Source organism: Sesamum indicum, linkage group LG9 (assembly GCF_026168435.1).
Source record: "Sesamum indicum cultivar Baizhima isolate 11 linkage group LG9, ASM2616843v1, whole genome shotgun sequence".
Taxonomy (NCBI): Eukaryota; Viridiplantae; Streptophyta; class Magnoliopsida; order Lamiales; family Pedaliaceae; genus Sesamum; species Sesamum indicum.
In genome coordinates, this window is record NC_142665.1 from 21993791 (window position 1) to 22020698 (window position 26908).

The 26908-nt window shown below is 36.5% G+C and overlaps 5 protein-coding genes and 1 long non-coding RNA gene across 10 annotated transcripts; 2 read left to right on the forward strand and 4 right to left on the reverse strand.

Annotated features, from left to right (window-relative positions):
• Nucleotides 1-110: 110 nt before the first annotated feature.
• Nucleotides 111-4581, reverse strand: LOC105177780 (Major facilitator superfamily protein). Of its 2 annotated transcripts, XM_011101029.3 has the most exons (9): nt 4198-4581; nt 3959-4103; nt 3484-3652; nt 3139-3397; nt 2856-2944; nt 1564-1746; nt 1369-1454; nt 1030-1114; nt 111-767 (listed from the first exon to the last, which is right to left on the reverse strand). In XM_011101029.3, exons 1-9 carry the CDS (start codon nt 4385-4387, stop codon nt 633-635), a joined length of 1341 nt encoding a protein of 446 aa, XP_011099331.2. In that variant the 5' UTR covers nt 4388-4581; the 3' UTR covers nt 111-632. The 2 variants fall into 2 exon arrangements, with proteins under 2 accessions (XP_011099331.2, XP_088741110.1); XM_088884984.1 differs by lacking the exon at nt 1369-1454 and having other exon boundaries at nt 1619-1746.
• Nucleotides 4582-4956: 375 nt separating this feature from the next.
• On the reverse strand, nt 4957-7417 carry LOC105177778 (acyl-CoA-binding domain-containing protein 3). Of its 2 annotated transcripts, none has more exons than XR_016067241.1 (4): nt 6428-7417; nt 5924-6029; nt 5771-5835; nt 4957-5272 (listed from the first exon to the last, which is right to left on the reverse strand). It is a non-coding gene; the product is annotated as an acyl-CoA-binding domain-containing protein 3 (long non-coding RNA). The 2 variants fall into 2 exon arrangements; XR_849073.3 differs by having other exon boundaries at nt 5939-6029; nt 6428-7414.
• A 1651-nt stretch (nt 7418-9068) lies between these two features.
• Nucleotides 9069-11111, forward strand: LOC105177777 (uncharacterized protein At2g23090). Its single transcript, XM_011101027.3, has 3 exons — nt 9069-9285; nt 9379-9419; nt 10786-11111. Exons 1-3 carry the CDS (start codon nt 9213-9215, stop codon nt 10903-10905), a joined length of 234 nt encoding a protein of 77 aa, XP_011099329.1. The 5' UTR covers nt 9069-9212; the 3' UTR covers nt 10906-11111.
• A 408-nt stretch (nt 11112-11519) lies between these two features.
• LOC105177776 (casein kinase II subunit alpha-2) lies at nt 11520-16455 on the reverse strand. Its single transcript, XM_011101026.3, has 10 exons — nt 16020-16455; nt 14982-15111; nt 14275-14469; nt 13936-14093; nt 13059-13149; nt 12898-12963; nt 12371-12453; nt 12106-12169; nt 11919-11987; nt 11520-11803 (listed from the first exon to the last, which is right to left on the reverse strand). Exons 1-10 carry the CDS (start codon nt 16103-16105, stop codon nt 11744-11746), a joined length of 1002 nt encoding a protein of 333 aa, XP_011099328.1. The 5' UTR covers nt 16106-16455; the 3' UTR covers nt 11520-11743.
• A 652-nt stretch (nt 16456-17107) lies between these two features.
• Nucleotides 17108-21888, forward strand: LOC105177773 (uncharacterized). 3 transcript variants are annotated; one of them, XM_011101023.3, is made up of 7 exons: nt 17108-17344; nt 18566-18841; nt 19182-19272; nt 19496-19656; nt 20362-20389; nt 20591-20696; nt 21560-21888. In XM_011101023.3, the coding sequence occupies exons 2-7, from the start codon at nt 18620-18622 to the stop codon at nt 21639-21641; spliced, it is 690 nt and encodes a 229-aa protein (XP_011099325.1). In that variant the 5' UTR covers nt 17108-17344; nt 18566-18619; the 3' UTR covers nt 21642-21888. The 3 variants fall into 3 exon arrangements, with proteins under 3 accessions (XP_011099325.1, XP_011099324.1, XP_011099323.1); XM_011101022.3 differs by having other exon boundaries at nt 17110-17344; nt 18526-18841; XM_011101021.3 differs by lacking the exon at nt 17108-17344 and adding an exon at nt 17402-17551 and having other exon boundaries at nt 18526-18841.
• LOC105177775 (Ribonuclease III family protein) lies at nt 21881-26670 on the reverse strand. The gene is made up of 5 exons (XM_011101024.3): nt 25699-26670; nt 24181-24385; nt 23261-23461; nt 22597-22683; nt 21881-22424 (listed from the first exon to the last, which is right to left on the reverse strand). Exons 1-5 carry the CDS (start codon nt 26469-26471, stop codon nt 22107-22109), a joined length of 1584 nt encoding a protein of 527 aa, XP_011099326.1. The 5' UTR covers nt 26472-26670; the 3' UTR covers nt 21881-22106.
• Between the last annotated feature and the right edge of the window lie 238 nt (nt 26671-26908).

Below are 26908 nucleotides of genomic sequence, written 5' to 3' on the forward strand. Positions count from 1 at the left end.
TCAAGCCCCATATCTTTTTAGTCATGCCTCTTTTTTCCCCACTCATATTTAATTTCCATTCATGCTGTCAATGCAGTAATTATGTTATATGCGTAATTTACTTCTACAACTTTCAGAAAAGAATTGTCCTTACTCAAAACTTCGCAGACTTGAGAAGTTCAACTTATAAAAGTACCAGGCAAAAGGTCTATACAACTTCTTAAGCGATGCTAGACCTTAAATAATTTGTGACTAGTGTAGCTCCTATTCTGGCTCAGTGGGTAGAAAGGCATCCAACTGACAGGCATAGAGACCTGAAAGGAATAGACACGGATGGATACATTATCTAACAGCCAGTGTGTATGCTCTCCTAGAAGCAACTGTCATTGCCTGATGAAGAATGTAGATTTAGACATGCAACCTCATAACTACCTCCTCTTAATTCCCACAAGTCTAGAGAACCTTGGAGAATTATGCTCTACTTGATTCCCTCATTTCCTTTTCATGCATGCTTCATGAACAGAATTTCAGCATCTGTCGCAACTTCAGTTTTCACCTCGAAAATGTCAAAAGATCAGATTCACCGCGCCTGGTAAACAATTACCACCTCGGAGACTTTGCCAAGAATGAACTTCAGAGAGATGATATACAGATCACAAGTTGTGTTTGCTCTGGTGTAGTTGCTTTCCCCACCTCTTTAGTGTATACATGCAACCGGCGGCCGAGAAAAGCCCAAGAGCTGCAAATGCAATGACAGTTGAATTCCCAATGAACTGGTAGTAACCTCTCTGCAATCGACATAATGACAATTATTCACATATTTGAAAAGATCTTAGAGAAAATTCTGAAAGCAACAAAAAAAAGATGGCTATTAAAGTATACAAAACAGTGGTTCTCTACATCCCACAAGCTCCGAATGCTAGAAGACCCTTTAAACTACTTTACACTGAATATCGCCCATATTAAACTCTATCATTAAAACCATCATCAACAAACCAATTATAATAATTTCTAGTTCCAATTATGAATCAACATGGTTACAAAACATACCAGGACTAGAAAAAACAAGACTGCTGCATTTGCAGGCAAGAGAGACAGGCTCATCATTCCTCCACGAACTTCATTTGGCACATGCCTATACATAGAGCGGGAAGATGGATCAGAAAACAAATTAAACCTTCCATAAGAACAGATAACTGGTCCATAATAGCTTCCGACTTTCATCTATAAGCTCATATGAATTAAGTGCAGGAGGATATTTGTGGTGCCAGATACCATGTATAAATGAAGTGAATCAATAAGAACTAACAATAGCAGATGCAAGCAAACCTCACATGACAAGGTAAGGGGTTATAAGTGAAAAACAGTAGAAGAGCAAAAACAGTTTACATGGTTCTTAATCTGGCAAGAGATGGCAAAGCCACACCAATGCAAGCATGAAATAAGCAGAACAGTGTCACAAGAAGTCCAATCTCCTGTATATATGACATCCAATCTTAGACTAGAATGTCAATCTTGAAAATCAAACAGCAATAAGGTTAAGGAAATTGTTCACCAACAGATCAATGATGTAAGATTTAACACCTGATAATCATAGGCAACGACTGTTATAGCAATGCCCATTATAATAAAAGCATACATTAGGCATTCCTCTATCCGAAGAGCCAATGGTCCATGGAAAAACCATGGGAATCCAGTGCTACCGAGCATCTTTGAACCCAGAAAACAAGGATATATTAAACCCAATGACACCTCTCTTCCATCAGCCTATAAAAATAAAGTCAAACAAATTTCAGAGATTTACCATACATTGCATCATTAACCAAGAAACAAAAAGTACTCGAATAAAAGAAGATTCCAAGTGCCAACTCAAAATGGAGATTAGAACATATCAGAATAAGTTTTACTAGAGAGAAGGAAATGGCGCTTACAGCACGTGTTAAGTTTATAGTCATGCAAAAATGCAGAAATCTGTTTTGGGCTTCCAGATCTTTTGGTAATTTAAGGCCCCGTTTGCTTAGTATTCAATTAAATTGGTGATATCTTTAATTAAATGAATGACTAAAAAATCTGAGATTTTTTAATAGCTGTTTACTTTGGTGTATTATATTTTAAGGTTAAAAATTAGTATGTTTACTTGATATGATAAACTTGTATAAAGGCCAAATGACATTGTTGCCCTTCTTATATTTTTAAGTCCATTTGAAAAACCATAGCATAGATAAATTAGTTTAAAATTAAGATAAGTTCTCACATTGTGCAATATACACTACGGCACACACATTTACAAAAAATTCCAAATAAACAATCTCAGTCGTCACATTAAACTAAAACAGAAATAACAAATTATGTAGAATTTTATAAACAACGTAATTAAAATAACATTACAAATAAAAATTATTCACTGTTACTAAATAATCCCGCGAAAAATATTGCTACAGTTAAAAAACTTAAAGTAAAATTACCAACGAAAAAAATAAAAGAATTAAAACTACCAGCACAATTGTGAAGGTAAATGCAAGTGAAGAATTGGGGACAAAAAAGACATTTCAAGTCCTTGCACAATGGCTACTATTCTCATGATAACTCAACCCACCAAGGTTGGTGGGATGAGTTATGGAGCTTCTATAGTAAATAATGCTGGGCTCAAGCTATTGTATTGGGCTCCAATCATGCAAAGTAAACACCAAACTATCCTATAGTATTTGGCTTATACAGGCATAACCCATATCCAAGTGCAAAAGCAACGGGCGGAAAAAAAAAGATCACAAGTGGGCACTAAAATCTGCATAAACTACTAATGAGATTTGAGCGAGAAGTGTTTTAACATGGTAAGGGAAAAACCAAGGGACAATGTGTTGCACTAAAAAACTTACAACAATAGTGGGAGCCCAAAGAATCCAGAATGTTGCAACGGAGAAGTGGATGCAGGCTTGCGCCCATGATAGCAGCCATATCCTTTTATCTATCAAATGTAACTGTAAAGTTAATCACTTGAAGGTTGCAGGAATTTTCAGACAACGTTAAAGAAATTCAAAAACTATACTGGTTTTCTAGTGGATGTATCCATTATAATATTTGGTTGTTCCATTGTACATATACATATATAAGTATTTATGATTACATTCTGATATAAACCAACCAAGTTCCAATACATACCACTGGCAACATGTCTACAAAATGACATTTGATAATCCTTGAATGTGGATTTTTGGGGATTTTCTTTCCAACATCGAGCAGCATAGATAAGAGCAATAACAGCCAGAACCACTGTTATGTTCCAAATCGAAGTAATGTTTTTGTTCACATTACCATCAACGAGATAGTTACCAAGAACCTGGCTGCCGATAAAAGATGCAGATTCAACAAAAGTCATTAACCAAAACATATCATTCAGTGAATCTTGCCGCTGCCCATGCTGCAAAAGAAAAAATGCAGAGTTATCATCAGTGATTACAGAGCAGCACCAGGCAATATGCTACAGAGAAAACCCTAAAAACAAACCTTGTCGTGCTCGACTACCATCAACGTCTCAAAACTGAAGTAATATATTGAAGAGGCCAGTGACAGGCAGATACTAGCCAACCAAATAGTTGGACTTCCACTAACTATCTTCCATATGCCCACGGAAAGATGCAGCATGTAAAACAACAAGCAGAATTTCCTCTGACCTCTGCTCAAATAAATCCTCAAACAATCAAAACTCTACTTCTAAGACATTTGCTTATAAAATGCAAAACAGCTGTCGAGGAAGAACATTGTGCACATGCCCATAAAACAAAACCTTTTCAAGTAACTACTGTTTAAGAAGTAATTAAAAAGTTCAATAAATTACACAATTTTAACAACCTTTCTTATGAGAGCTTGCAGGTCTAGCCTTAATTACAAAGCGCCAAGAAAGGAGATCAAAAGAACACACTTCCATAGTAGAAATGAAACTAAATGGCACAACTGATTGAATTAAATCCTTTACACTCACAGTAAATCAGAAAGCACTCCAAGAAAACTCCCAATAAACATAGAGACCGCAAATCCAATGTATAAAGACTTCAGCAATTGCTCTTTACTCAATCCATAATAGGCCAACTCGTATTCTCCAAACATAGCCCACAACCCCTCCATTACTTTTCACACAAAAAAAATAAACCCCAGTCAGCAAAAAAAGAATTAGAGGAAGCCCACGTAAATAACACAAAGCAAACCAGCAAATCAAGGGACCTGAGGAAAGAGCGAAGAGGACAAGAAAGTTCCGCTGAAACCGAAGAAAAGAAGCGGGAGAAGCGTGATCGAAGACATTTGCGGCGGTTTTGGTGGGCAAAAAGAAGATTGAAAAGAGGCAGGAGATGAACAAGAATATGTATAGCGCTGTGTTTAGTTCCCAGACTTCGGATTCGATTACAACTCCCATTGCTCGGGAGGAGAAACAGAAACGCTAATTGTTCAGATCCTTAGAAACCGTGACACGGATCATCGTAACTAAAAGTGCTCCTTCAAATACATCAACTGGTTTGCTTCTTTCTTGATGCAAGATCGTGAGGTTTTTAGCTGGAAAATGGGGCTGTAGGCTTCTCCAAACGAAAGAAGAAGAAGTGAAAAAAGGGCCTGCTCCTGGTAAAGTAAATACCAACTAATAGTTCAGCCCAAGGATAAAAAAGCCGCAACCCTCATTTGGGTCCATGACCGAAAATTAGCTCGGCCCACATGTGAATTTGTTTGCATTGCCATGTGAGACTGGTGCATGGTAGTTGCCGAAGTTCTGAGTTTTAAGTGGGTTGTTCATTGCATCATCATGTTAAAGTAGCAACATTTCCATATTTTCCCAAAGCGTGCTTAAAATTTCTTTTTTGTAATAATAAAACTAGTTTTCTATTGGGATATTCTTCAACTGTCTAAGTGTACTTAATTACATTAATCAAATTTGACAAGATTGGAAAATTAGAGCAAGAAAAGCAAGAGAGAGAGTGCGAGAGAGCGACAGAAGTATCAAGTATGATGGTAATTCCATCATTCAATGTAAAATATTGTTTCAAGTTATAATCAATAAATGGTATACAAAATATTAGGATGGAGGTGGGAGTACTGATCTTGACATAAGAACAAGTTATAAATTAATACAGAATTGAAGTAATCAGTTCTTGTTGTATTGAATGGTGTGGTTACTAGTGTAATAACTAGCTGGGGACGAGCGGCGTTAATCTTCGGATCCTTTTGTGCAGCAGTAACCTAGCCGGCCGGTGCACTCTCCAGTCGAGAAGACCATCCAGCAGTCGAACAGGTCGTCTTGCTTCTTGACCTGAATGCAACTTAAACTAATCAGCTTCTCTAATAATATCCACTTTGATGGTTGAACAGCAGCAAGAACAGCACATACTCAAATTTCCATGCTTTGCCCTTGCAGTCTAATTGTTTAAAGAAGGACCTTCTACTAGAAAGAAAATCATGTTCTTTTAAATGTTAGCCGAAACAATGAGTAGACAGAAAGATTGTGTAGAACGCAGTGCACCTTGTATTAAGGTTTTCATGCATAGACAAGCACCAAGACATAAAGTCGCTATAAAGTTCCTAGAAAGTAGTTAGGATGAATACTTCACAGTTCACACCTTGTTCGGTGCTTGCCTTTCAAGGAATTATAAGTCAATGCAGGCATAGTTCATTCTCATGTAGAGTATGGCCCTTGCACTTAAAATCCTACCGTCGTTCTATAAGTTTGAGTACGTAAAATCACATGATAATCTGCGCACTATGATTTACCTCTTATGACAGACCAAATCAACTGACAGCTGAAAGTTACCTTAAATTTCAGCCTCAACTCAATATTTTTCCGGCGGGGTCGATGTTAGCCCCTGCACCCACAGCCTGCGCCACAGGAGAAATTCAGGATGTACTGACTACTTAATTGTTCAAGAAACATCTAAATTAACTTAATGCAAACTTTTGTACTAACAAAAGTCTCCTTCACCTTCCACCCTGGGACGGCCCGATCTAAAGTATTAACATATTCTTCCATTGCCATCTCTCTGTTCATGCTCCCGAGCTGTTTCCAGGCATTCCTGTCACATCATAATCAATTTGATCAGCTCTTCTTCGGTTTTCAAAATGGAAAAGTAAGGAGGACACCACGGTCCATCAACATTGCACCTGAATTTATGCAGTAGAATTGGTTTTATAATACACATATACAGGGACTACACCACGAATCTGCCAAGAACTAAGTCGCTATCCTATTGGATGACAAACACAATCCACCAATCGTATTTATTGATGCATTAATAAAACACCGAACCAAAAACCCGTAGCAAAACAATTTAAAGAACTCAATATCAATGAAGATTAAGTACTAAAATGTTGGAAAGAAGCAAAAGAATTAAAATAAAGATACAATTTCAAGAAACTATGGCAATTCAAGCAAACTATAATTGATTCTCGAATAAGGGTAAAGTTTTTGTACCACTTTGCGCGAGCAGAAAGCTTTAATGCCATAGGCTGCGACTCATGACAAGTCCCTTCAAGAGCAATCTTTTGAAGGCCATGCAACTGCAATTTCACATCTTCATCAATCCCATCAGCGTTGCTCTTACAACTCAGGAAAACCACAGCTTCACCAAAAACCTTCTCTAATTCCGTCCTCTCTATTCCTTCCCAATCATCAAAAAACCCATCTTCCCTCTGATCACCAACATCCTCAACAAAAATCCCAGAAACCGACGATTCTCGATCAGCCTCGGCAACAGCACAGGATGTCTTTTCCTCTCCTAGATCATTCGTTGCTTTTACTGATTCCAAAAGGCACCGCCCAGTTGCAGTTTTTCTCTTAGAATCATAAATTACCCTGCTCTCATCTGTTTCATCACGGGGTTTTCTGCTTTCCTCAAGATTTTCAACTATTAAAAACACCAGAACGGAGAAACCCACAAGGCAAACCAGCAAGATATCCACCGCGTCCATATCACAAACCGGGAAAGAAACAAGAAACGGACAACGGTGGATACGATTTCTGGATTTTTTCTACACGTTGAAAAGGAACAAAAACAAGTTGATGGAAAGCATATTGGCCGAGGAATTGTTGGAGATTACAAGTTGATATTGCAGACCAGGGGAAAGTATATCCGAATGAGGAATTGTTGAAGGATGGACCCACGTCGTTGGCGCAGAGCTTCACAATAATGTGCGCTGAAGAGTCGCCCGAAAATGACTCGCAAACCATTTCTCGGTGGGTTGTACTACTCTGCTGTGAGTTGAGTACCTACTGCACATTCCCAAAATTTATGACATGTCTCTCTGTGTAACTTTAGCCCTACGTTGCCACGAAATTGGAGAGACAATTCTGTTTTTATTGTTCCTTCATAATCTTCTCATCGTTTGTCAAGAATTTCTTGTAGCTGCGCTGTTTCTTCTCTTTGTGCGCCTGCTTAAAATATAATTATTGGGCTGTGATTGATTCTCGAGAAACTTCCATCATATCACATATGTTCTTTTTCTTAGGTATAGGCTTGTAATTTGTTTTAGTAAAATTCATTTCTATCCCTCATATTTTAATCTAACTTCAAAATCATCCTTATTTTTTCATTAAAATGCAAATTAGTCCTTCCAACAAATATTCGGTGTCGATTTCTTGCCATATTATGCTACTCAATTTTTACCATATTAATATAAATTTTAGTCCCTCACATTTAAATTTATAGTATAATTTACTCCCTTGCACGTAAATTTGTAAAAACAATAACTTCTTTTTTCAAAATATTTTTGCATAAAAGAATTTAGTACTTTACAAGAAAAAAAATAGTATTTTTATAAAAAAATACTTTTACATTTAAGAAATTAGTTTTGTCAATTTATAATTTTGCGTGGAGAAAAAAATAATAGTTTTGTCAAAATATAGATTAGTTTTGCAGAAGTACTTGTTTACAAAATTATTTAGTCTTGTATATATTTTTTTTAACTCATTTTTGAGAAATATATGAATTACGCTTCAAAAATTTTATCTTAAATCATTTTGGTCTCTCATTTTTCAATTTCAATTATAATTTAATCCTTTGCATACAAATCCGAGTGAAAAAAATAATCTTTTTGTGAAACGTTAGAAAATGTATGTGCTTCTTTAATTTTAAATTAATAAATTATTTAAATTATTAGGTATGTTTATATTTCACTATACAGAAGTCCTCAAGTTCAAAAAATATAATTTGTGCATGGAACAAAACATGGATAATTTATTAATGGCAAGTGAAAATTATGTGTTTATTTAATTTAAGTTGAATTTAATTTATATATACATTCTGTCAGAATTCTCATTCACCAAAAATAGCAATAAGAAATATATATATTTATTTAGTTTTCAATTAATAAATTATTTAAGTTATTAACTATTTTTATATTAACATTATGTATTTTTCAACTCCAACAATATATAATTTGTGCATCAAATAGATTTTGCTAAAAGTTAATCTTAAAGAAAGCACATCAAAACATATTCTTTTGTAATATGATAAAAACTAAATATTTTTTTGTTAAGCTAAAAGTCAATTTGGTTGAAAAAATAATTTAAATTTAATTAAAAGAATACGAGTAATTTTAAAATTGATTTAAAAAATTCAGGATGAATATGAATTTTACCTTAATTGTTTATGAGTTTTGTTTTAATTTAATTTTCAGACACAAAATTTGAATTTATACAACATAGTAGGGGTCACCCCTACGTATCTCCATAATAAATATAATCATTTAATTATTTATTATTCATTCTTGATCTTATTATCCTTAATATTGCAATAAATAACTTTGGTTATAATATTATACAGTTGAATTAAATCAATTATATAAATCAACTTTATGGAAATATTTTTGTGTATTTATTCTTAAATCTTAAATTTGTTTATATTTTTGTATCATTACATTTAGGAGAATGAATAATTATAAGAAACTAAGCATATTAACCTGGGCACAGAGGAGGACGAATCCGCTAATTTCCCTAAAATGTGTGGTCAAAGTCAAATTAACTCAAATTTTAGGGTAAAAAAGATAAAACCCGGAAAGCAGGGGAGCAAAATGAAATTCCCATCCCTTCTACATCTATATATTATCACAATTTGGGCCCTCAGCAATTTGCTGCTGTACTTCGGCGCCCTCCTCCGCTCTCAACCAAAAGAAGGGAAAAGAAGAGTCAATTTCTAGGGTTGCATAATCTACTTTGTACGATCGTTACGTAGAAGAAGTTGAAGGTGGTTACCGAGAAGATGGGTGGTGGTAATGGTCAAAAAGCCAAAATGGCTCGTGAAAAGAATTTGGAGAAGTCGAAAGCTCCAAAAGGTTATTTCCTGTTTGTTTGATTTTGTTGTTTGAGTTAATTTCTCAGAATTTTTCCGGTTGTTGCTGAGTTTCTGGATTTTCCGATCTGCGTAGGAAGCCAGCTTGAATCCAACAAAAAGGCCATGAATATTCAGGTATCACTTCTTTATAATTATGGATTCAAGTGTTGATATGTAAGTTTCGAAGTTATCTATGTGGCTTAACTTTTTAAGTTGGTACATTAGATTTTTCTTGTTTCCTTCTAAAGTGGATATATTATTTAGAATGAAATTTTGTGTGAAATTTGATCAACTTTGGGGTGAAGAAATATGGAATATCTGAGAGGACATTATATAAGATGAGGTGTTTTAATTGACTGCCTCTTTGAAGGTCTTCTTTTTTTTTTTTTTGACTAACCATATCTTTATTTGGTCGAACAGAATTACTGGCCATCTTTTAGATTTTCCCTTTTCTATTGCTCACTCTATATTTTGTAATGAAAAGCATATGCATTTAAAAGATTGCGATTTGTATTTCAGTTGTCCATTTTTTTCCCTCAAGAAACAAAAGAATTTTCAAGGCCGGCATCTGCAGTATTATTTAGTGGGAGTGGGATCACACCACTAAGATGCAATTCTTTTCCTTTTAACTTCCTCAAGAGTAGCTTAGGTTGCTATGTAACCTACAGGTGTAGACTTAAGACTGATATGTTTTGTGCATATATCACACATGATATTGTAGTGCACCCAATGGGAGTTGGGCAGAAAGCTGTGGCTTTGATTGAGCAAGTCTAAAATCATCACTGGTTTCCATGTCCCCAAAGATCCCAGTTTACCTGAACTCTTGAAACATCTTGGTAGTTTTTGGTTTATCCAGAACTAGAAGTTAGTTTTCTTAGTTGGATAGTCATAAATATTGCTTTAAGCATTGGCATCTAGAATGATCTTTTAGTTTCTTTCTTGCACCGGAATGTACTTATGACACTGAGTATGAGATCCTACATCAACTAAAAGGCTTTATGGCCTAATGGAGGCCCTCCATGTTTAAGTTAATGTGCCTTGGGGGTATCAAGTATCAACCAATTAAGCAAATGAACATTTCAGGAATAATCAAGTTGCTATTGCAGAGAACTTCTCCTGGAAGTAGGATTTTGTTGACCTAGAAAGATCTGACAGGTTGCGAGATTCAGTTAGGTTTGACATATTTCTTCTATGTAATAAACATGAATTTCATCCTTTATGAAAATAGGTCAACCTAGTTACCTAGATAATACATCTTTAGTAGGTCCTCACGCTGACGAGAAAGCAAAGAAATGTCTTTGACATTTCTTTTACGGATATGAATGCAAAAACATTTTGTTAAATCCTACTATTTGCTGTTCCTTTCTTTTGCCATTATATTAAATGCCCGTAATTTTGTGTGCTAGGTGTGAAGCTGCTCTCCCAAACCTCTCCTGCACACTTTTATATCTGAATTAAGAATTCCACAAATTATTTTATTTTTGTTATTTGATGGATGCAGTGCAAGGTTTGTATGCAGACATTCATGTGCACCACTTCAGAGGTGAAATGCAGGGAACATGCTGAGGCAAAGCATCCAAAATCTGATGTCTATGCCTGTTTCCCTCATCTTAAGAAGTGAGATTATTCAAGGAACATAAAATCCTTCAGAAAGGAGTGTTGTATTACTGGTTCTTGTGAGGATTTAGTGTTGCAGACGTTAATTTTATAGAATGAATTTGTGGATTATTGTGTTACTTTGAAAGATGTGAATGTGCTTGTGCTTCTTTCCCAGACTCGTGTATTTTGAAAGATCTTATAGATTTACATTTGCCTTTTGTGTAACAATGTATGGTATTTCTCTCTTCTAGAATTATTCTTTTAAAACCCCTCCCTAAATTGAGTTGTTTCAAGTTTCTACTTAAATTTAAAACAATATATATAATTGAAGGCGCCAAAAAGGCCTCAGTTTTCTAGCGTTGTCAATTTAATTAAAAGCTGATGCTACCTACCTGAGACCGACTTGAGAGTTCATTTCATCCTTACAATGCTACATAAGCAAATGACTTTGTATTCTATCTCAGGCTTAACCACATCTGCAGTCGCAAGAGAGGAAATTACGATACAATGATTTGCCTTCGTTAACATCTCCCCATGTAACAAGTAGTACCAAAGAGGAGTGGAGTCAAAAATAAAAGGGACAAGGGCATGAGCACGACTTGCTAAGATCAATAGAAAACTGAAGCCCAGTCCAAATTATCCAAACAAAGTGAACAATATGCTCAACAAATACAAATACAAAATAAGTTCTTGAGTTAGGGAAAGCATCATTCGATATCATATCAGTGCTTGATTGATTCAAGACGAAGTACTATGTAAGTGATACATGTGCAATTGAAAAGTCCTGCACAAATAGGGTATTAAGGTTACATATGTTACATTACAATATAAGTAACGGCTGTGTGGAACAAGCCGACAGGCTATTGGGTCCGTGTCCTGCTATTTTCTGCAGCCCTGACTTGTGAGAAATATGGGTGAACCTAGCAAAATGAAACATGTGATTAGCAAAACAAGGAGCAGGGAAAAAGTTGTAAAGACTAGAACAAGAGAATGGTATGGGAAAACAAGTATCAGGCAACAAGGTCACAAGACTACCATGGCTTCTCTTGCTGTGAGCCTATCCTGATGATCATAGCGCAGGAGTTTGTCAAGGAAATCTATGGCCTGCTACAGCAAACAAGAAATTTAGAATGCTAAAAACAGTCTGATTCATAAGTTTTGACGTGTATAACTCAGAATGTTACAAATATAGGAAGACCAATGGAAGAACACAATTCGTGACCTCTGGCGATACAAGATGCTGATTATCTGCATTGACAAACTTTGACCATGGTTTCCTGCTGTGTCTGTCAAATGAAAAGGGAGCCAAATTTATGAGTAGATGCACAACTTCAGCAGATTTACGTTTGTTTTCAGCACTTCTGTGAGGCCTTCTATCAGAGCTAGAACTCTCAAAAGTGCCTCCACCAGTCACTTTATAGTTAGTCAAGAAGCCAATCCAGTAAGCTTTGAGTTTATGTTAGAATCAAGTTTTGTTTTTAGCATACCTGCCAACAAGAGCTTCAAGTTGAGGATCAAGCTCCAAATGGTACTTATGCAAATAGGCATTCAACTCATCAGTTCCAAGTACCTGGAAAAATAATCAGATATCAGATACAAAATAAAAGACAGTACTATTCTGTTGTAACACAATTTCATCATGTTTTACCAACTGAGTACTATTCTATTGTAACACAATTTCATCACGTTTTACCAACCGAATACCATGTTGGCAGCTCCATTGCAAGTCCGCTTTCTTTTCTTGAGAATACTATACATGATGAACTAACACTAACTGAGCATTCCATCTCTACCATTAGAATGACCATAGGATGAGACTATCTTGTGTCTCTAAATTTATTTATTTATTGGGTGAATTTGGATGTGTCTTAGCAGTTTGAAACCTATCTTTTGCCAGAAAAATCCACAGAAATAGAGGAATATTGAACATTTTTAATCGTTTAAGAAAACAGAATTTTTACATACTAGAAAGAATAACAAAGGTTGCTTGCACATACGACAAAAATTTCATTACCCTAGCAATTTTAACAAGTTGATCCTGGTTGTCATGTCCATAAAAGAAAGGTTCCTTGCGAAAGATCTACATAAAGAACAGGAAGCAAGATGAGAACACCAAAGTTAGGTAGTAACTGAAAGAACCCATAGGACACAAATAGACTCCTTCAAATTTCTCACCATTCCCGCGAACATGCAACCAAGGCTCCACATATCCAAAGAATAGTCATAATCTTGCAAGTCAACAAGAAGTTCTGGACCCTTAAAGTATCTGAATGGAAAGAGAACAAGATCTTACACAGGAAGATAAACTAAATTCATAGGTATGGGGTCAAAGGAAAAACAGCAATCCTGCTAGAAAGGAATAAGGAAAAATTTCATCCTTCCAGTGATCATTATCCATCAAGACACTTCACAATGAATACAAGATTTTCTTGAAACAAGCCCAACCCTTATTCAAGTGAGTATGCCGATCCTAACCAGAAACAGCATGTCTATTTTTACCATTACAGTTCAAGTGTTTTAAATCAAACGGGTGCCCACTGGGGTTCTTTTCATAGAAGTGTTGCCATGCATAATCTGTAGCAGACAGTATCTGTTATCACATACATGTGATTTCACACCCATAAGAAAGAGATGATATGCCAAATGATATATTTTTTCAGTTATAACCCTAAACCTAAAATCAAAATCAGGAAAACTTCCAATATGCTAATACCCTCAAAGAACCAATTGGGAACGAATACTTTGTTGTACACAGGTTTGAGTTGACATCTGAAGCTATGATGTTTCATATGACATGAAAGAAGGGAACAGATATATTTCTGGGAAAAGACAAATGGCTGTTCAGCAAAATGCATTTAATACCCAACAATTTGGTTTGATCCAGTATTAAATCACCATCAATGTTTGCAACAATCACAAAAACCGAGGTCCAGCAAAAGAGAAGAATATGAGTTCACCAGACAAATACCAGCCTGTAAGAACCTAGCCAAAAATAATAGAGAAGAATTATGCAACTCCAATCCAGATCCTGATAAGTATAGTTATATGTTACCTCGAAGCGACACGGACATTATACTCCTTCCCTGGGTGGTAAAATTCAGCAAGACCCCAATCAATCAAGCGAAGCTTTCGCAACTCATGGTCTATCATTACATTATGGGGCTTAACATCTCTGTGCATTATACCTTGTGAGTGACAGTAATCTAAAGCCTGCAAGAGCATAAGGAAATCTTAATCTCGAGATTACTGTAAAAGGTGATGTATTATTACATGTATGTGATTTTGTTGTTCAATAATCTTCATTTGGATTATTAATGAAATGGTCCACCTATCACCTCTCCTAGAACAACTTAATGCTTTCAGCAGACTCAGGAATAAACTCAAATCTCACCTTGAGGAGCTCATATATGTAGTAACGTATGTCATAATCCGTCAATGTAGGATACAAAACTTTGAAATCTGTACTATTCACAAATTCAAATATCAAGCTGGGAGTTTTTGAGTGCTGGTCTCTGACAATGTCTAGGAGTTTGACAATATTTGGTCCCCCACATAAGTTTTGCAGTATTTTGATTTCTCTCTTTATCTGCACAAGACCACAGAAGATAAAATTAGAAAAGAATTGCTCAGCATTAATATGGCCAAGTGCATCTTGAGCAGTCAAATAGTATGGAAGTTATACTATGTAAAGAACTTTCACATTTCCATTCAATAATAAGATACTTTAAGGAATATTTACAGAACATCTGTAACAGACTATAGAAGATAAAATCAGAATGGCGTCCTCAGCATGTCTACTTGAGTCCACACAAGCAATCAGCACACAAGTAAATTCAAATGTAACAAATTTATGAATTTCTTCATTCAATTAAAATATCCGTTGATGGGTGCAGGAGCAAATGCCTGTTACCCATAATATTCAAATACAACAAACATGAACCGTAGTTGGCAGGACAAAGCCAACAATGATAAATGCAGCTTTCAAATTCTTTAAACCAGTATTTTGATTGCCAACCAACAGATTTAAATTAATATGAGCTACCTTTTCAGTAATTCTCTTGGCCCTAGAGTAGACTAAAAAGTTGGAAAAAGAAGTACCTTTTTCTTCTTAACAGGTTTCAGGATCTTGATTATGCACCGCTCATTATTGTTGACATTTATACCTTCAAAAACTTCACTGTACTTCCCCCTTCCAACTTTGCGAACAACCTCATAATCATCCTGGTCGCTGGAAACATAAAGCAAAAAAAATTATACTGCCGCATCAGGTCATTTCCTACAAGTTCCCACATTCAGTAGAGTCTTGGTAATTAAAAATAGAGAACAAAATTCCTAATACTTAGTGTCAAGCTGTTCTCTACTTTTTGACCCAAGGCATATGATTTTTGCCACCCTCCAATAGCTTATGCATAAATTTGCAACCTAATTAGTAGTGAGATGAGACTAAGCAAAAATGGATAAACCCCAAGTTCAGACCTCTTTCGCACTAAGAGAGTACAAAATATAGATGGCAAATACAACTTGCCACTTTACAAAAAGATAATTCCATGAGGGGGGAGGGGGGGACTAAGAAAAAGAGAGAGGATGAAGATGAGTCGTAATCGCACCCTCCATCACATGATTCTTTGTGCTTTAAAAATTATATCAACACCCTGTTTTTTGCTTTAAATATTATATCAAGACTCTGTTTTTTGCTTTAGAAGTATATAAAAACTCTGTTCTTTCTTCATTTTTTTCTGGGGGCGTATACCAAGTATCCCGTTTTGCCACTCCCAGGAACTCAAGAAACATATAGATCAAGTTTAGGTATTTCTGAATATAAGCTTCAAAAAGGGAGCCTGGCAACATATTTGATCAAGCAAGAAACCAAATAGATCAGACATACACCAATCCAGTTAAAAATCAACAGTTACAAGTTCCTTTGACGATTCAATGCACCAAACTAATGAAGTTTCATCAACTACTTTGTACCCTCACACTTCAGTACCTTCCTTTCACTCAAAAGTCTCATCTCATTAACAGCATCCACAACTCCAGTTACAAACTCAGCAAAAATGACACGGTAACACGATCAGTTAACGAGGGATTAGGGCAACCGAAAGAAATTATAACCAATAACTGCTCTTAACTACTTACCCCCACTGGACAGTGAGATTCTCATAATCCCAGTACTCCCTGGGCCGCAGCACATTAACGTCAGTGTAGACCCGCGCTTTCGACATCCCGGAGCTGTAGATCTCCGGCGATACGGCGTTGCCGATCTTAGTTATGGAATGAAAGTAGGAGGAAGGAGAGGACCCTGGAGCAGGGAGATGCGCAACCGGCGGCCACAAGGCGACGAGGGCGCAAACTATGGAGATATAGAGCAATAGGGTGGGGTAGTGCGCCAGCGACGAACTTCACTTCCTATTACTCTGATGACTTGTGTAGTAATTAGTAGAGAACGATAATAACTAGGCTGGCAACCCTTTATTATTCTTTCTCAAGAGTAAGGTAAAAATTCAGAAATTGACAGAGAAATTTGAGCGATATTCTTACATCAAGATCAAATCTTACGTTAAAGAGTATGTTGTCCGCTGTGTCTGTCTGCCAAAATATCTTATGCGGTCGGCGTCATCAAGGGCCAATCCCCCAACTTGCAATTTTATATATATATATATATATATATGTATCTCCCTAATTTCAAATATCAAAAGTTATCAATTATTTTGTATTTAAGTAATATGAAATGAATTTTTCATACTTTCATACTCATCCTGCATAACAAAAATATCTTAGGAGTTATTTATTATCTCGAAAAATAAAAAAGTTATGCTAGTTTGTTCTATGTTTTTAACTTGATTCATATCTAAAAATCAAAATAGTGTTATGAGCATTTTTGTTCAAAAAAATCGTGCTCCATCAATGTGATTTTGTACTTTCAGAGTTGAGTATATAAATAATTTATCAAATAAGTGATTATTCTAATAATTATCATTATTAAATATTAATACGTAATAAAAAAAATACAACAATCATATATTGATTAACAATATCAAACAAATCAAATCTAAACAATAATTACTATACAAAAAAATATCACTAACAAATCAAATCTAAACACAAAAAATAATTTGTAATTCTTTTTATTTGAAAGGAGAACTTGTTTGCACATTTATGATATAAGGGGGTAAATTACATTTTTCATAAAAGCATACATACGTGGGGGGTTAAATCAGCGTGTTATGGGTGGCACCGCACCGTAATGAAAGAGACTTTTTATATTTGATGATGATGCTTCCGTCTACTTGAGGTTAATAACATCATTATTCACTACAATAATTTGAACTACATTTTAGGAAAAATATAAGCAGGGGGAGGGAGAAGTAGATCTCCGCACGGCAGCTGTGTTTTGCAGGGGTTCTACAACTTTTCTTGTCACCAGCCGCCCGCTCTTTCTACATTGCACCCTGTGGTCACGGGTGAGTTCTGTTTCGAATTTCTCATGTGATTTTCTATCAGATTGTTTCTTTCTCAAAAGAGCTGGGAAGAATTGTATCATGATCGCGTCTATTTTTTTCTTTTATTTTGTGTGTGCGCTTGTGGTTGGGTTCAGGATTTGCCCCAATTTTAATTGCAGAGGATCCAGTTTTAACTTATGAATGAACAATGAAGTTGGTTATTGAAAAGTGAGGATCATGTAAAAAATTTGTGATGTGGTGGTCTGTGAAAATGTTAGTGCAAGTGCATGTACGAATTGCATAGTATTTTTCTTATACCAAGAACCTAATTTTGTATGTCTGGTTTGTTTTCCAGCCAGTCACCATGTGTGGTTGCGTGCATGTGTTTTCGTCTCATGATTGTTCTGATTGGAGTCAATCAACTAGCTCGAGTTGTAGACTAGACAGTCCCTTATTTCATTCTGGAGTTCATATATTGACGCGGGGATCGCCTCTCTCAACTTTTTGGTCTTGAGTGATTTTGCATATATCATTTAACTGAACACTTGTGAAGTTCTATGGTTGATAGTCTTAGTTTCTTCTTGAGTTTATCAATTCAAGCTGAGAGCAATCAGTGGGTACATGAAGATTGTTTTCTGTGTTATTTCAGTTTATGAATCCCAATACTTACAACTCAACAGATCCCTGTTTTGACTTGGAACAGGAACCCTTAAGTTGATTTGACAGCATAAAAGTTTCTGTTCTGGACAAGTTTAGTGCTAGTAGTCATACAAAAGTTGGAACTTTTTTTACAGAAAGTTAGTCGAGCATCCTTGTTTCATGGAGGGAACACTAATTTTATTTGTGGAGCTAGGTTGCCAGCCAGGGTATTATCACTTATTTGTTCATGGAGTTCAGTTTGCTGGCCACTCTCAACTTCTCATGAGATTTTTTCAGTATTGGTACATTTTAGAAACATGACAGAGTTTTCCACAAATAGATGTATGCTTATCTTGCTTGGATTTAATCAATCAGCTGGAAATATGCCTGCAGCATTTCCAAGTCGTTTTTTGGCTTTAAATATTCACCTGGCTTGCCACCTTTTCTTCAGCCTTGGCTGAACTTGCATGTGCATGCTGAATCTGTCTCTGTTACTTTTTGTGTGATTGTACTAGTCGCCAGCATATACACAAATATTCAAGTCTTTTGGTTAATATTTACAGTCCAGTGTTGAACACACATGGTCATTGGATTCAACTGCAGAAGAGAGAGATCCTCTGGTTTTGTGATATAGTTGCAAAAGGCTTATCAGGAGTGATGGAGTTGGTGGAGCGGACTAGTGTCTGGAACGATAGGGTCTGTGTAAACAAGAAAGCCCTAGAGGCAGTGCTCCAGCAATGCCACTTGGCCTTCCAACTGCTCGCCTCTGGACGTGATGATGACGGCAACAATGATGTTGCTGGTGAACTTGATGTTCCCAATCCCCAAGATTTGGATGGAACCTGTGCCCCTGCCAGCCGCAAGACTGACACAGCTGAGGTGAAGGTTTCCTCAATTTCTTCTATGTTTCTGTTTGTCTTCAGTGTTTATGCCATCTACTGATCAACCTAAATCTTGGCAAATAATTGTGAGGCAGACTACATTGCTTTCTGTGTCATTTATAAGAAGAATCCATGCATTGTTGTTAAGAGGAATAGGGTTCAAGAATTTGTTCAAATCCATAATATCACACGTTAAGTGTGTGGTTGTGCTCTTTAATGCTCTAACTAGCTTATGCATGCTCTAGATTTACAGTTATGGTGTCTTGTATTTCCTTTTCCTACGAGTAAGGAAAGGAAATCTCACGACATTTTAAATTCATTTGCTTTGTCCCCTGCAGTTTTATAGTCTCTTAAAATCAAGATTTGAATGTGCTGATTTCCTCAAGGAACTAGAAAATGCCCGGGCCTCGCTTCCACAAAACGTGGCGGGTATGATTTCAAATTGTTCCAGCTTCAGAAATTACTAATATGTGCTTCTTCTATAATAAAAGGCATACATTTCAGTTTTGCCTCCAACAAGTTGAGTTGGATTATTTTTTAATCTAAGAGAAAGCAAAAGGACTTTATCCTAGTGAATGATTGAAAACCGCTCTTCCTCAACAAAAATGCAACTATATTGTGATGATAGCTTGTTATGTGTCCTATGATGCAGAGGAAGGCAATTCCTGGGACATGGTCAGCAAAAATGATCTTTGGGGAGGTGGAGATGTTGACTTAGAAGCAGAAGATTATGTTTTAGTTCAGCAAGAAGATATAATAGAGGGTATAGCATTCTTCATGGCTGCATATCTGTTGTCCCTCGAACAAACTAAGGTCTGCGTAATTTTCCTTGATGCTTGTTTGAGTGGAGACTTCTCAAGACTATTACGACCACAAGAGTGGTAGAGAATGTACTAGGACCTATTTTTAATAATGTTTAGTTTCTTGCATATTACTTATTTGCTAGAGCATTGAATTTTGAAGTTCCTGAGTTTACTGCACCATTCCATGAATTATATGAAACATATAGCCGAAAGTCCTTGCCCTTTATCCGCAACATGGCACAAATAGGAAGCATGCCTATCAGGTTACACAGTTTTTATGATGTAGAATTAAGAATGAGATGAAATTTTTGTCCTATAAATTATTTAATGTCTTCCTAATGTAGATCTTTTCAGGGCCCTAGTTTATGGGTGGATTTAATGTAGATATCTCTACGATTATTTAGGTAATAGCATGGTCTTGAGAAACTATTTTCTCTAAGCAAATAAGCCACGTGCGACACTAACTGTTGAAAGATCAAACAACTTTTGTTTGATTCTTAATAAAATAATCCTAGCAGCTTTCTAATTCAAAATGTTAGTGGTTGTCCAGTACTGGAGTTGCTCAAATGTGCCTCTGATCCAATTAGTTTCTAGTATCATATTTGTCTCTAGTTCTGAGACTTCCTGCTAATATGAAATCAAGAATGAGTATTTAATTTATGTAAGCCCAATTCACTTCACTTTTCCTTGACATGTTTGTTGCTTTGTTTTGCAGCACTTGACACCAAACCAGCTTCAAGCAGGTAGGTTCAAACTATTTCTCCTTTTTCCTCTTGGTGTTCTTTTTTTTTTCTTTTTGGTTTTATCATATTCTTAAGGTGGAGCAAGAACTTGTATTAATTTCTCATTCAACCAGCTAGCTTATTCATTCTTTTATGACTTTCATGGTTATTTGTGGTGGAGATGGAGCATAAGAGATTTGACCTCTTGGAATTTTGTCTCAGCTCTAAGCAAGACATTCTCTGTCAAAAAGAAGGGTAAGCTTCGGAAGGCATGGGATGGAAGCAGAGTAATTTACAACATAGCATCCTGGGGAACTACAGCCATGGGGTGAGCTATCTTAAACAAATTAGGATATCTTCGGAAGTTTGTTTAGTTACAGGTCGCTAAAACTCATATTCGATGTGTATTAGGACTTGCTTTTGTTGCATATGTGAAACCCGTATTTTCCTATGATGAGGGTGATCAGACAATGTGAAGCTACGGCTTGAACTAACATAAATTTGAACATCGATGTTTTCTGAATGCCATTAGACAAATGCTTGTGATCATGGTAATTAAAGTTAACCATTAGAATTCTTTAGGTTATGTGCTCAATCAGCATGCACAAGGTCATTCAAGACTATAAACTTTTACCTTTGACTACGATCTGGGAAAATTTGATGTTTGTTATTTCATACTGAAAAATATTAAAGCAAAGCCCTTTAGGGCACTGGTCACTAGCTGTTGTGCTCATGTTTCTTTGTTAATGCTCTCAGAAGCATGCAAGTGTTTTATCTCCTCATTGATACCGTTTCTTGCTATGACCATGGTTCCTAGAAGTTTCTACTCATGATTTCTGCTATAATTAACCTGATGAAATCCAAGACCAGGTCTGCAAATATGCTACCTTTGGAACAGCTTTCTTCAATTCCTGAAAAGGGAAGAGGCCTAGGACAGTTAAGCCCATCAGTAGCTTGCTTTGCAATTTAAGATATTCATACATGCCTGAGTGATAATAAAACATAAATATCAGTTTCAATACTTCTGGGCAATTGTTTGTCATTCTATTTAATTGGACATTTTTGGTTTTGTTTAGTGCTTGACAGCAGTTTTAAGCATTCTTCCAGATTTTTAGATACAGCGATATTTGATTTCTTTAACATTTGATCAGTCTGTATATTTTTGATAATTTGATTTTCTGTGTGGAGCAGAATATATCAAAACCCTGCAGTATTTCGTGCTGCCTCTACAGCATTCTGGACTTCATGTCTTGTTATATCAAAGCTATTGTGAAGTGCATCAGTTGCTTGTGAAGAGCCTGATGGTTGGATTTGACTACTGTGGATGCCATACTAGCATGTCCATAGTTGTTGACACGATTGGTTTGTTTTAGTTTTTCTAATCCTGTAAATAGTTTATCAAGCTGTGCGCTTTCCATCAGTAGAAATTGAACAAAACAGGTCTGAGTTGTCATACCTGTATATAACAATCATGTAAATAAGGAAACTTCATTTATTCCTGATTCTTGATCATTCGCCAATGACTTTAGAGATGTGCATTACCATGAGCAAATATTGATCACTGATCTTCTACACGCATAGAATGTGGATAGTTTACACAAATTAGAATTCTCCACCAACATTATAAATATATAACCTGTACAAACTATCTGCTCCTCATCATACTAGGGTATATCACTATGCAGATGTTTCATATATCCTGTGGATGTTGAATATATCATGTGGTGAACTTTGATCTTTATACAACCTTAGGCTGGATCTGTTCAAAGTCAAAAACCTCAAACATGAGGCGCCTAACATCCGGCTTCCCATAAACAGCATATGCAAGCCCATGAATGGCTTGTTGAACAGAGGTTGTTGCTGGATTTCTCAACCTTCGGTTGTGCTCATATGCATCTTGCACCTGCTCGCTGTAAATGATGAAGCGATGGAGATATTTCTCCCTCAAGTACTTTCCACAGAACTTGTTCATTAACACCCGGCGGTGCTTCTCTTGTAACCACCTTCCAGGAGCATCTAGATGCTTCATGAGTAGCCTCTCGGCCATTACAAGGTCCTGCCCAAGATCAGCAAGCCTAGTCATATTGGTAATATTTGTCCCCATGTTTTAAAACTTTCTGCTGCCATTCTAAAGCATGTAGCTAAAAAAGCTGAGAAAATTTAATCAAGAATCAAGCTACAGCATTTGTAAAGAGAGGCATAACCAGTTGCTAAGCTCAAAAAGGTACCTGAATCTTTTGACCCACATATTCCAGACGCTCAAAACAAAATCGTGGATGTTCAAACTTGTATTTTGATGGGTGCAGGAAACAGAGCTGTATCGCATCCAAGTATAAAAGAGGAAATACTGTTAGACGGAAAACATATGGTGCATGTGCCGAAGAAAATAAAGCCTCGACTATGCCTGTCTCTCTTTCCACATCCCCACATCCACATCCATGCCCAGGCCCAGGCCCAGGCCCACACCACACCAATTCAAGGTACCAAAACTTATGCAATATTTTGTAATTATGGAAGTACAATAATGCAATCATGTTATATGCCAAAGCCAGCAGAAAGAATAATTAGGTGAAATGCAGAAGAATAAACAAACCTGAGTTTTGAGCAAAATAAACACATGAACAGACGAAAAGATAGAAAGAGGGAGGGGTGGCGTCGACTGAATTGAATTTTACAGAGAGGTTGACAGAGGAATGAAAGAAATGGTAAGATGCTGAATGAGCAAACAAAAGTTGTGGTGGACCAAGTACAATGGGAGGAACAAGAAGCTATATAATTCAAAAGTCTAATTCACAGTTAAGCAAGCTGTAGCCAGGCAAATTTAACATACTTTCTCCAAACAATTGGAGAGTTCTGCAGAAAGTCAAAAAGAGTAAAAGCTGTATAAAATACCTGCAGCCCTAGTCCAAGCTCGATATTCCTGGCTTCAGTGATCTCAGGAATCCTATCCACCATAGGCAAGGGGTATCCAAGTGTTTTCATGACTTGAGGTCTACTATCATAATCCCATATATTTCCACGGAAGCGATGCATTCCAGGTGGAACACATGCTCTGAAAAGTCTAGGATGAGCAAAGAGAGCGTCTTCTGGAGGCTGTCAAACATCATTGCATCTATAAGTTGATACCCATCTTCTTAAGTACAATTAAATTGCATTCGAAATCCATGTTTAACAAAACTATGCACGGCTAGCAAATATGTCAAGTACTGACTTAATCTCCTCTCCTGCCACAGTCGGCAGAACCCTAATTGTGTTCACAAGAATATGAACATGGGACCCCGTGTAGAGTATTCTCAAGATATAATTCCAGAATGATGTCGAAGCCTTGAGATGTAAAAGTTTTCATGATGTGGCATGAAGGAAAAATCATTTGTTCAAATCATTCATAATGAGTATGTATACTGTCTCATGTTATTTGCCACATTCGCTAGGGCACAATTTAAGGACATTAATATTCATGTCTGATACGTGACCACCATATTTCAAATGTTAAATATGATTCCACTTTCTGCTACATCTTTGCAATTTTAAAAAAAAAAAGGCTATTTCAGATCTTACAGGAATAAAAATTTCCATTTAGGGGAGACTTACCTCATTAGAATTAAAAGGAGAAAAGGCAAAATAAAATGAGAGAATTGGGTCAAACAGATATTAATAAAAGGAATACTTTGCAACAAAAGAAAAAGGGTAAAAACTAGGGTGTTGCCTGAAAAGAATTCCAGAGAAAACCTCCTAATATTTTCTAATTAGAATATTAAATGAAAAAAATGCAATTACTGGTCAACTTATCAGAAAAATAAAAACATAAATACCTTATAAGCAGCAACATCTTGCCAATTCAGTTTTCGGCTCTCAAACTCAACAGAAACATAGTCTACATCCTCAAGCTGTCTCCTCAGTTTAGGCTGGCAATCTTCAGCCTCTGGGTCCATTCCAAATACTTCAAAAAGAACACGATATACTTCTGGCATGCCAAAGCACAAATAGATTGCCCCAAAAAGGGCCCAGAACACAGATCTACCAGAATATATTACCAGCAGGTGTCAGTGCCCAAGGATTATTACCAGTGAACTACATCAAAAGACCTAATACTACATATGATTCAATATGCAATGCTTGTAATTAAACTAACTTGTAGGTTCATAGAATGTGGTGGACCAAAGATGAGGTAACCGAAGCAGAAAACTCAAAGAAACTCGCAGCGTATATGGAAGATTACAGCTTAAGTACACAAATTAGACTAATTGGATGGAGGAGACTATCTTACACAAATCCATAAGTAACACCTATTCTATTTATTTCTATCACAGAATCTTGCAACTAAGATATGCTAATAGATCTCAAGATTTTATTATTATTTTTAGCATATTATGAGTTTTCTTTTTTCAGACGTAGGGAGAGCCAGAAGTGAATACATTCTCTTCTCTCCTTGCAGTGCTGGGCTATGTATGAGACATCTAGAATACACATCTAATTATAACGGAAATCATACTGCCAAGAAAGTGCTTCACATCATCTCTATGAATTCCATATGGGTTCCTGTGGGCAATGCTAAAGCAATGATAAAGCAGATTCCCCAGACCTAGTTCAGTTAAACAGCCTTCAGAAACATTCACATAACTTGAGTCAAGGGTCCACTACTCAAGCAGCTTTCTTATTTTGTTGAATTCATGTCACACCATGTCAACTTTTAAAAATCACTAAAGGAAAGCATAAATTGGAATCTTCCAGTTCTTTCTTTTTGTTCACTGTACATTTTGTTCAAATTAGCTTTGTATAGTAAGAAGCTGATGAAACCATATTCAATGTCAGATTTCTCCAGAGAAGAGTGTACCCAGTGCTTCTGAAAGTTTAGGGGGCATAGACTAGGTATCATACAGAACAGAAACATTGTAGAACGTGTATTTGTGGTCAAAAGTCATCATTAAACATTCAGCTACCAAAAACATTGTAGAATTATTCAGAGGTCAACAATCACATTTTATAACAAAAGATTATGATGATTAAACCACAAAGACAAAAGCCAATATCATATACTGTTTCTAAATCTAGATTGTTCTATGTAAAATAAATCTGCTTATGCGAACTTCAAGTAGAAAGAATTTGTTTCACATCTTTTTAGGTTTTCGAAAACTTGAACTTCCTATGGAACCAACACTCAATTCTATCACTTTGGTCTGGAGAATGTTGTCTCCCCTTTTCATCCACTTCAGGAATGTGATTAAGTAATTGCAATGCATAGTAATTACCAAAATTTTAGAACAACAAGAATGCCAAATAAGCATGTGAATTAAATCAACTTCAAAGATCAAACAAGGACCAGGACATACTTCACCGGTGGCTCTCGATCTTTTCTAATGAGCTTGTCCATATCATCATACTGAAAAATCAAATTCTGCAAGCTAGCAGCTTTGATCCACTTGGGCAAAAACCTCTTCCCTATGAGAGCATAAACCCTCTCCCTCATCGGCCCAGGGGATTCCCTTGGATATCGCTGCAAGAAGAAATCACACAATGCCATCTCCAGCACATACTGCCCCAAGAACCACAACCGTGAATGCCCCGACCTCACATGCCGCGCATTAGTCCTCTCACAATGCGGGTGCTGAAATGCCAAATACAGCAATGTATCGAATTGCTTAGCTGGATTGTCATCACCGTAACTCTCTGAAGGCTCCAGAGGGTACCCCAAAGCCTGTTTCGCCTCAAGCAAATACTCATCCATCCAGGTTTTATCAGCATTGTTTAACCGTGACGACGGCAGGCAAGAACTCAACAAAGGAAACGATTTCAATGACAACTGGGGGCTGTTGAGGAATCTTTCAGCTAGTTTTGCATCATCCAGTGGAGGTTTGAGGATGAATCTCTTCGGGGGTGCCTTTTTCTTGGGCGAAACTACTTTCTTGCGCTCTGCTAGCTCTTTCAAGAGTCTTTGGGGGCTGTTTTGGGGGAGCTCTTTTGGGTCGACTGCTACTGCTAAAATGTTGAAATTTGATAGGATTTTGGGGAGTTTGAGGTGGGTTTGAAAAGGGAAGGGTGAGAGTGAGGAGGAGAAGGATAGGTCTGGTGTGGAGTGTGATAGAAAAGATGAATATAGCTCCATCTGAAAGATGAAAAATGAGATACTTTTAGTGGGTTTCTTGAAGATAAGATAGTGAAGTGAGATTTTATAGCAAAATGATTCTGAATTGGGAAGCCATTGAAGAGGTTTTTGCAGGGTTCTTCTGCCGCGGAGCTTTGGGGATAAGGGGACAAAACTGGATTTTTGTGAAAAGGTCGCTGAAATACTGAAAGCCGAAAGGCGAGTGTTTTGAGTAATGCAGATTTTCCTTCCCTTAAAAGCGCGAGACCGCTCTCACTATTGGAAAAGCGTTTTAGAATCAAAGAGAGTATAAGTTGCACGACTCCAGAGGTCTATTCAATTACAAAACAATAATAATAATACTAATTACACGATATTTTTATATGGAAGGAATAGCAATTGTTGATTTGAAAAATAGGTTACATATTGGAAATTAAGAAATCAATTTTCATCCTCTT

What these genes read in the sequence shown, in the direction of transcription:
- LOC105177780 (XM_011101029.3), bottom strand. Translation starts at nt 4,387, where the DNA reads ATGGGAGTTGTAATCGAATCCGAAGTCTGGGAACTAAACACAGCGCTA. An exon ending in TTGTAGACATGTTGCCAGTG is followed by an intron (nt 2,945 to 3,138) that starts GTATGTATTGGA and finishes TACATTTGATAG; the next exon opens with ATAAAAGGATATGGCTGCTA. An exon ending in TCTTGTTTTTTCTAGTCCTG is followed by an intron (nt 768 to 1,029) that starts GTATGTTTTGTA and finishes TGTCGATTGCAG; the next exon opens with AGAGGTTACTACCAGTTCAT.
- LOC105177775 (XM_011101024.3), bottom strand. Translation starts at nt 26,471, where the DNA reads ATGGAGCTATATTCATCTTTTCTATCACACTCCACACCAGACCTATCC. An exon ending in GATCGAGAGCCACCGGTGAA is followed by an intron (nt 24,386 to 25,698) that starts GTATGTCCTGGT and finishes ATATTCTGGTAG; the next exon opens with ATCTGTGTTCTGGGCCCTTT. An exon ending in ATGTGGGTCAAAAGATTCAG is followed by an intron (nt 22,425 to 22,596) that starts GTACCTTTTTGA and finishes GATCTTGGGCAG; the next exon opens with GACCTTGTAATGGCCGAGAG.
- LOC105177773 (XM_011101021.3), top strand. Translation starts at nt 17,532, where the DNA reads ATGAAGTTGGTTATTGAAAA. An exon ending in TGTCCCTCGAACAAACTAAG is followed by an intron (nt 19,657 to 20,361) that starts GTCTGCGTAATT and finishes TTTGTTTTGCAG; the next exon opens with CACTTGACACCAAACCAGCT. An exon ending in ACCAAACCAGCTTCAAGCAG is followed by an intron (nt 20,390 to 20,590) that starts GTAGGTTCAAAC and finishes ATTTTGTCTCAG; the next exon opens with CTCTAAGCAAGACATTCTCT.
- LOC105177777 (XM_011101027.3), top strand. Translation starts at nt 9,213, where the DNA reads ATGGGTGGTGGTAATGGTCAAAAAGCCAAAATGGCTCGTGAAAAGAAT. An exon ending in GAAGTCGAAAGCTCCAAAAG is followed by an intron (nt 9,286 to 9,378) that starts GTTATTTCCTGT and finishes CGATCTGCGTAG; the next exon opens with GAAGCCAGCTTGAATCCAAC. An exon ending in AAAAGGCCATGAATATTCAG is followed by an intron (nt 9,420 to 10,785) that starts GTATCACTTCTT and finishes TGATGGATGCAG; the next exon opens with TGCAAGGTTTGTATGCAGAC.
- LOC105177776 (XM_011101026.3), bottom strand. Translation starts at nt 16,105, where the DNA reads ATGTCGAAAGCGCGGGTCTACACTGACGTTAATGTGCTGCGGCCCAGG. An exon ending in AACCTGTTAAGAAGAAAAAG is followed by an intron (nt 14,470 to 14,981) that starts GTACTTCTTTTT and finishes GGTCTTGTGCAG; the next exon opens with ATAAAGAGAGAAATCAAAAT. An exon ending in ACATATATGAGCTCCTCAAG is followed by an intron (nt 14,094 to 14,274) that starts GTGAGATTTGAG and finishes ATGCTCTTGCAG; the next exon opens with GCTTTAGATTACTGTCACTC.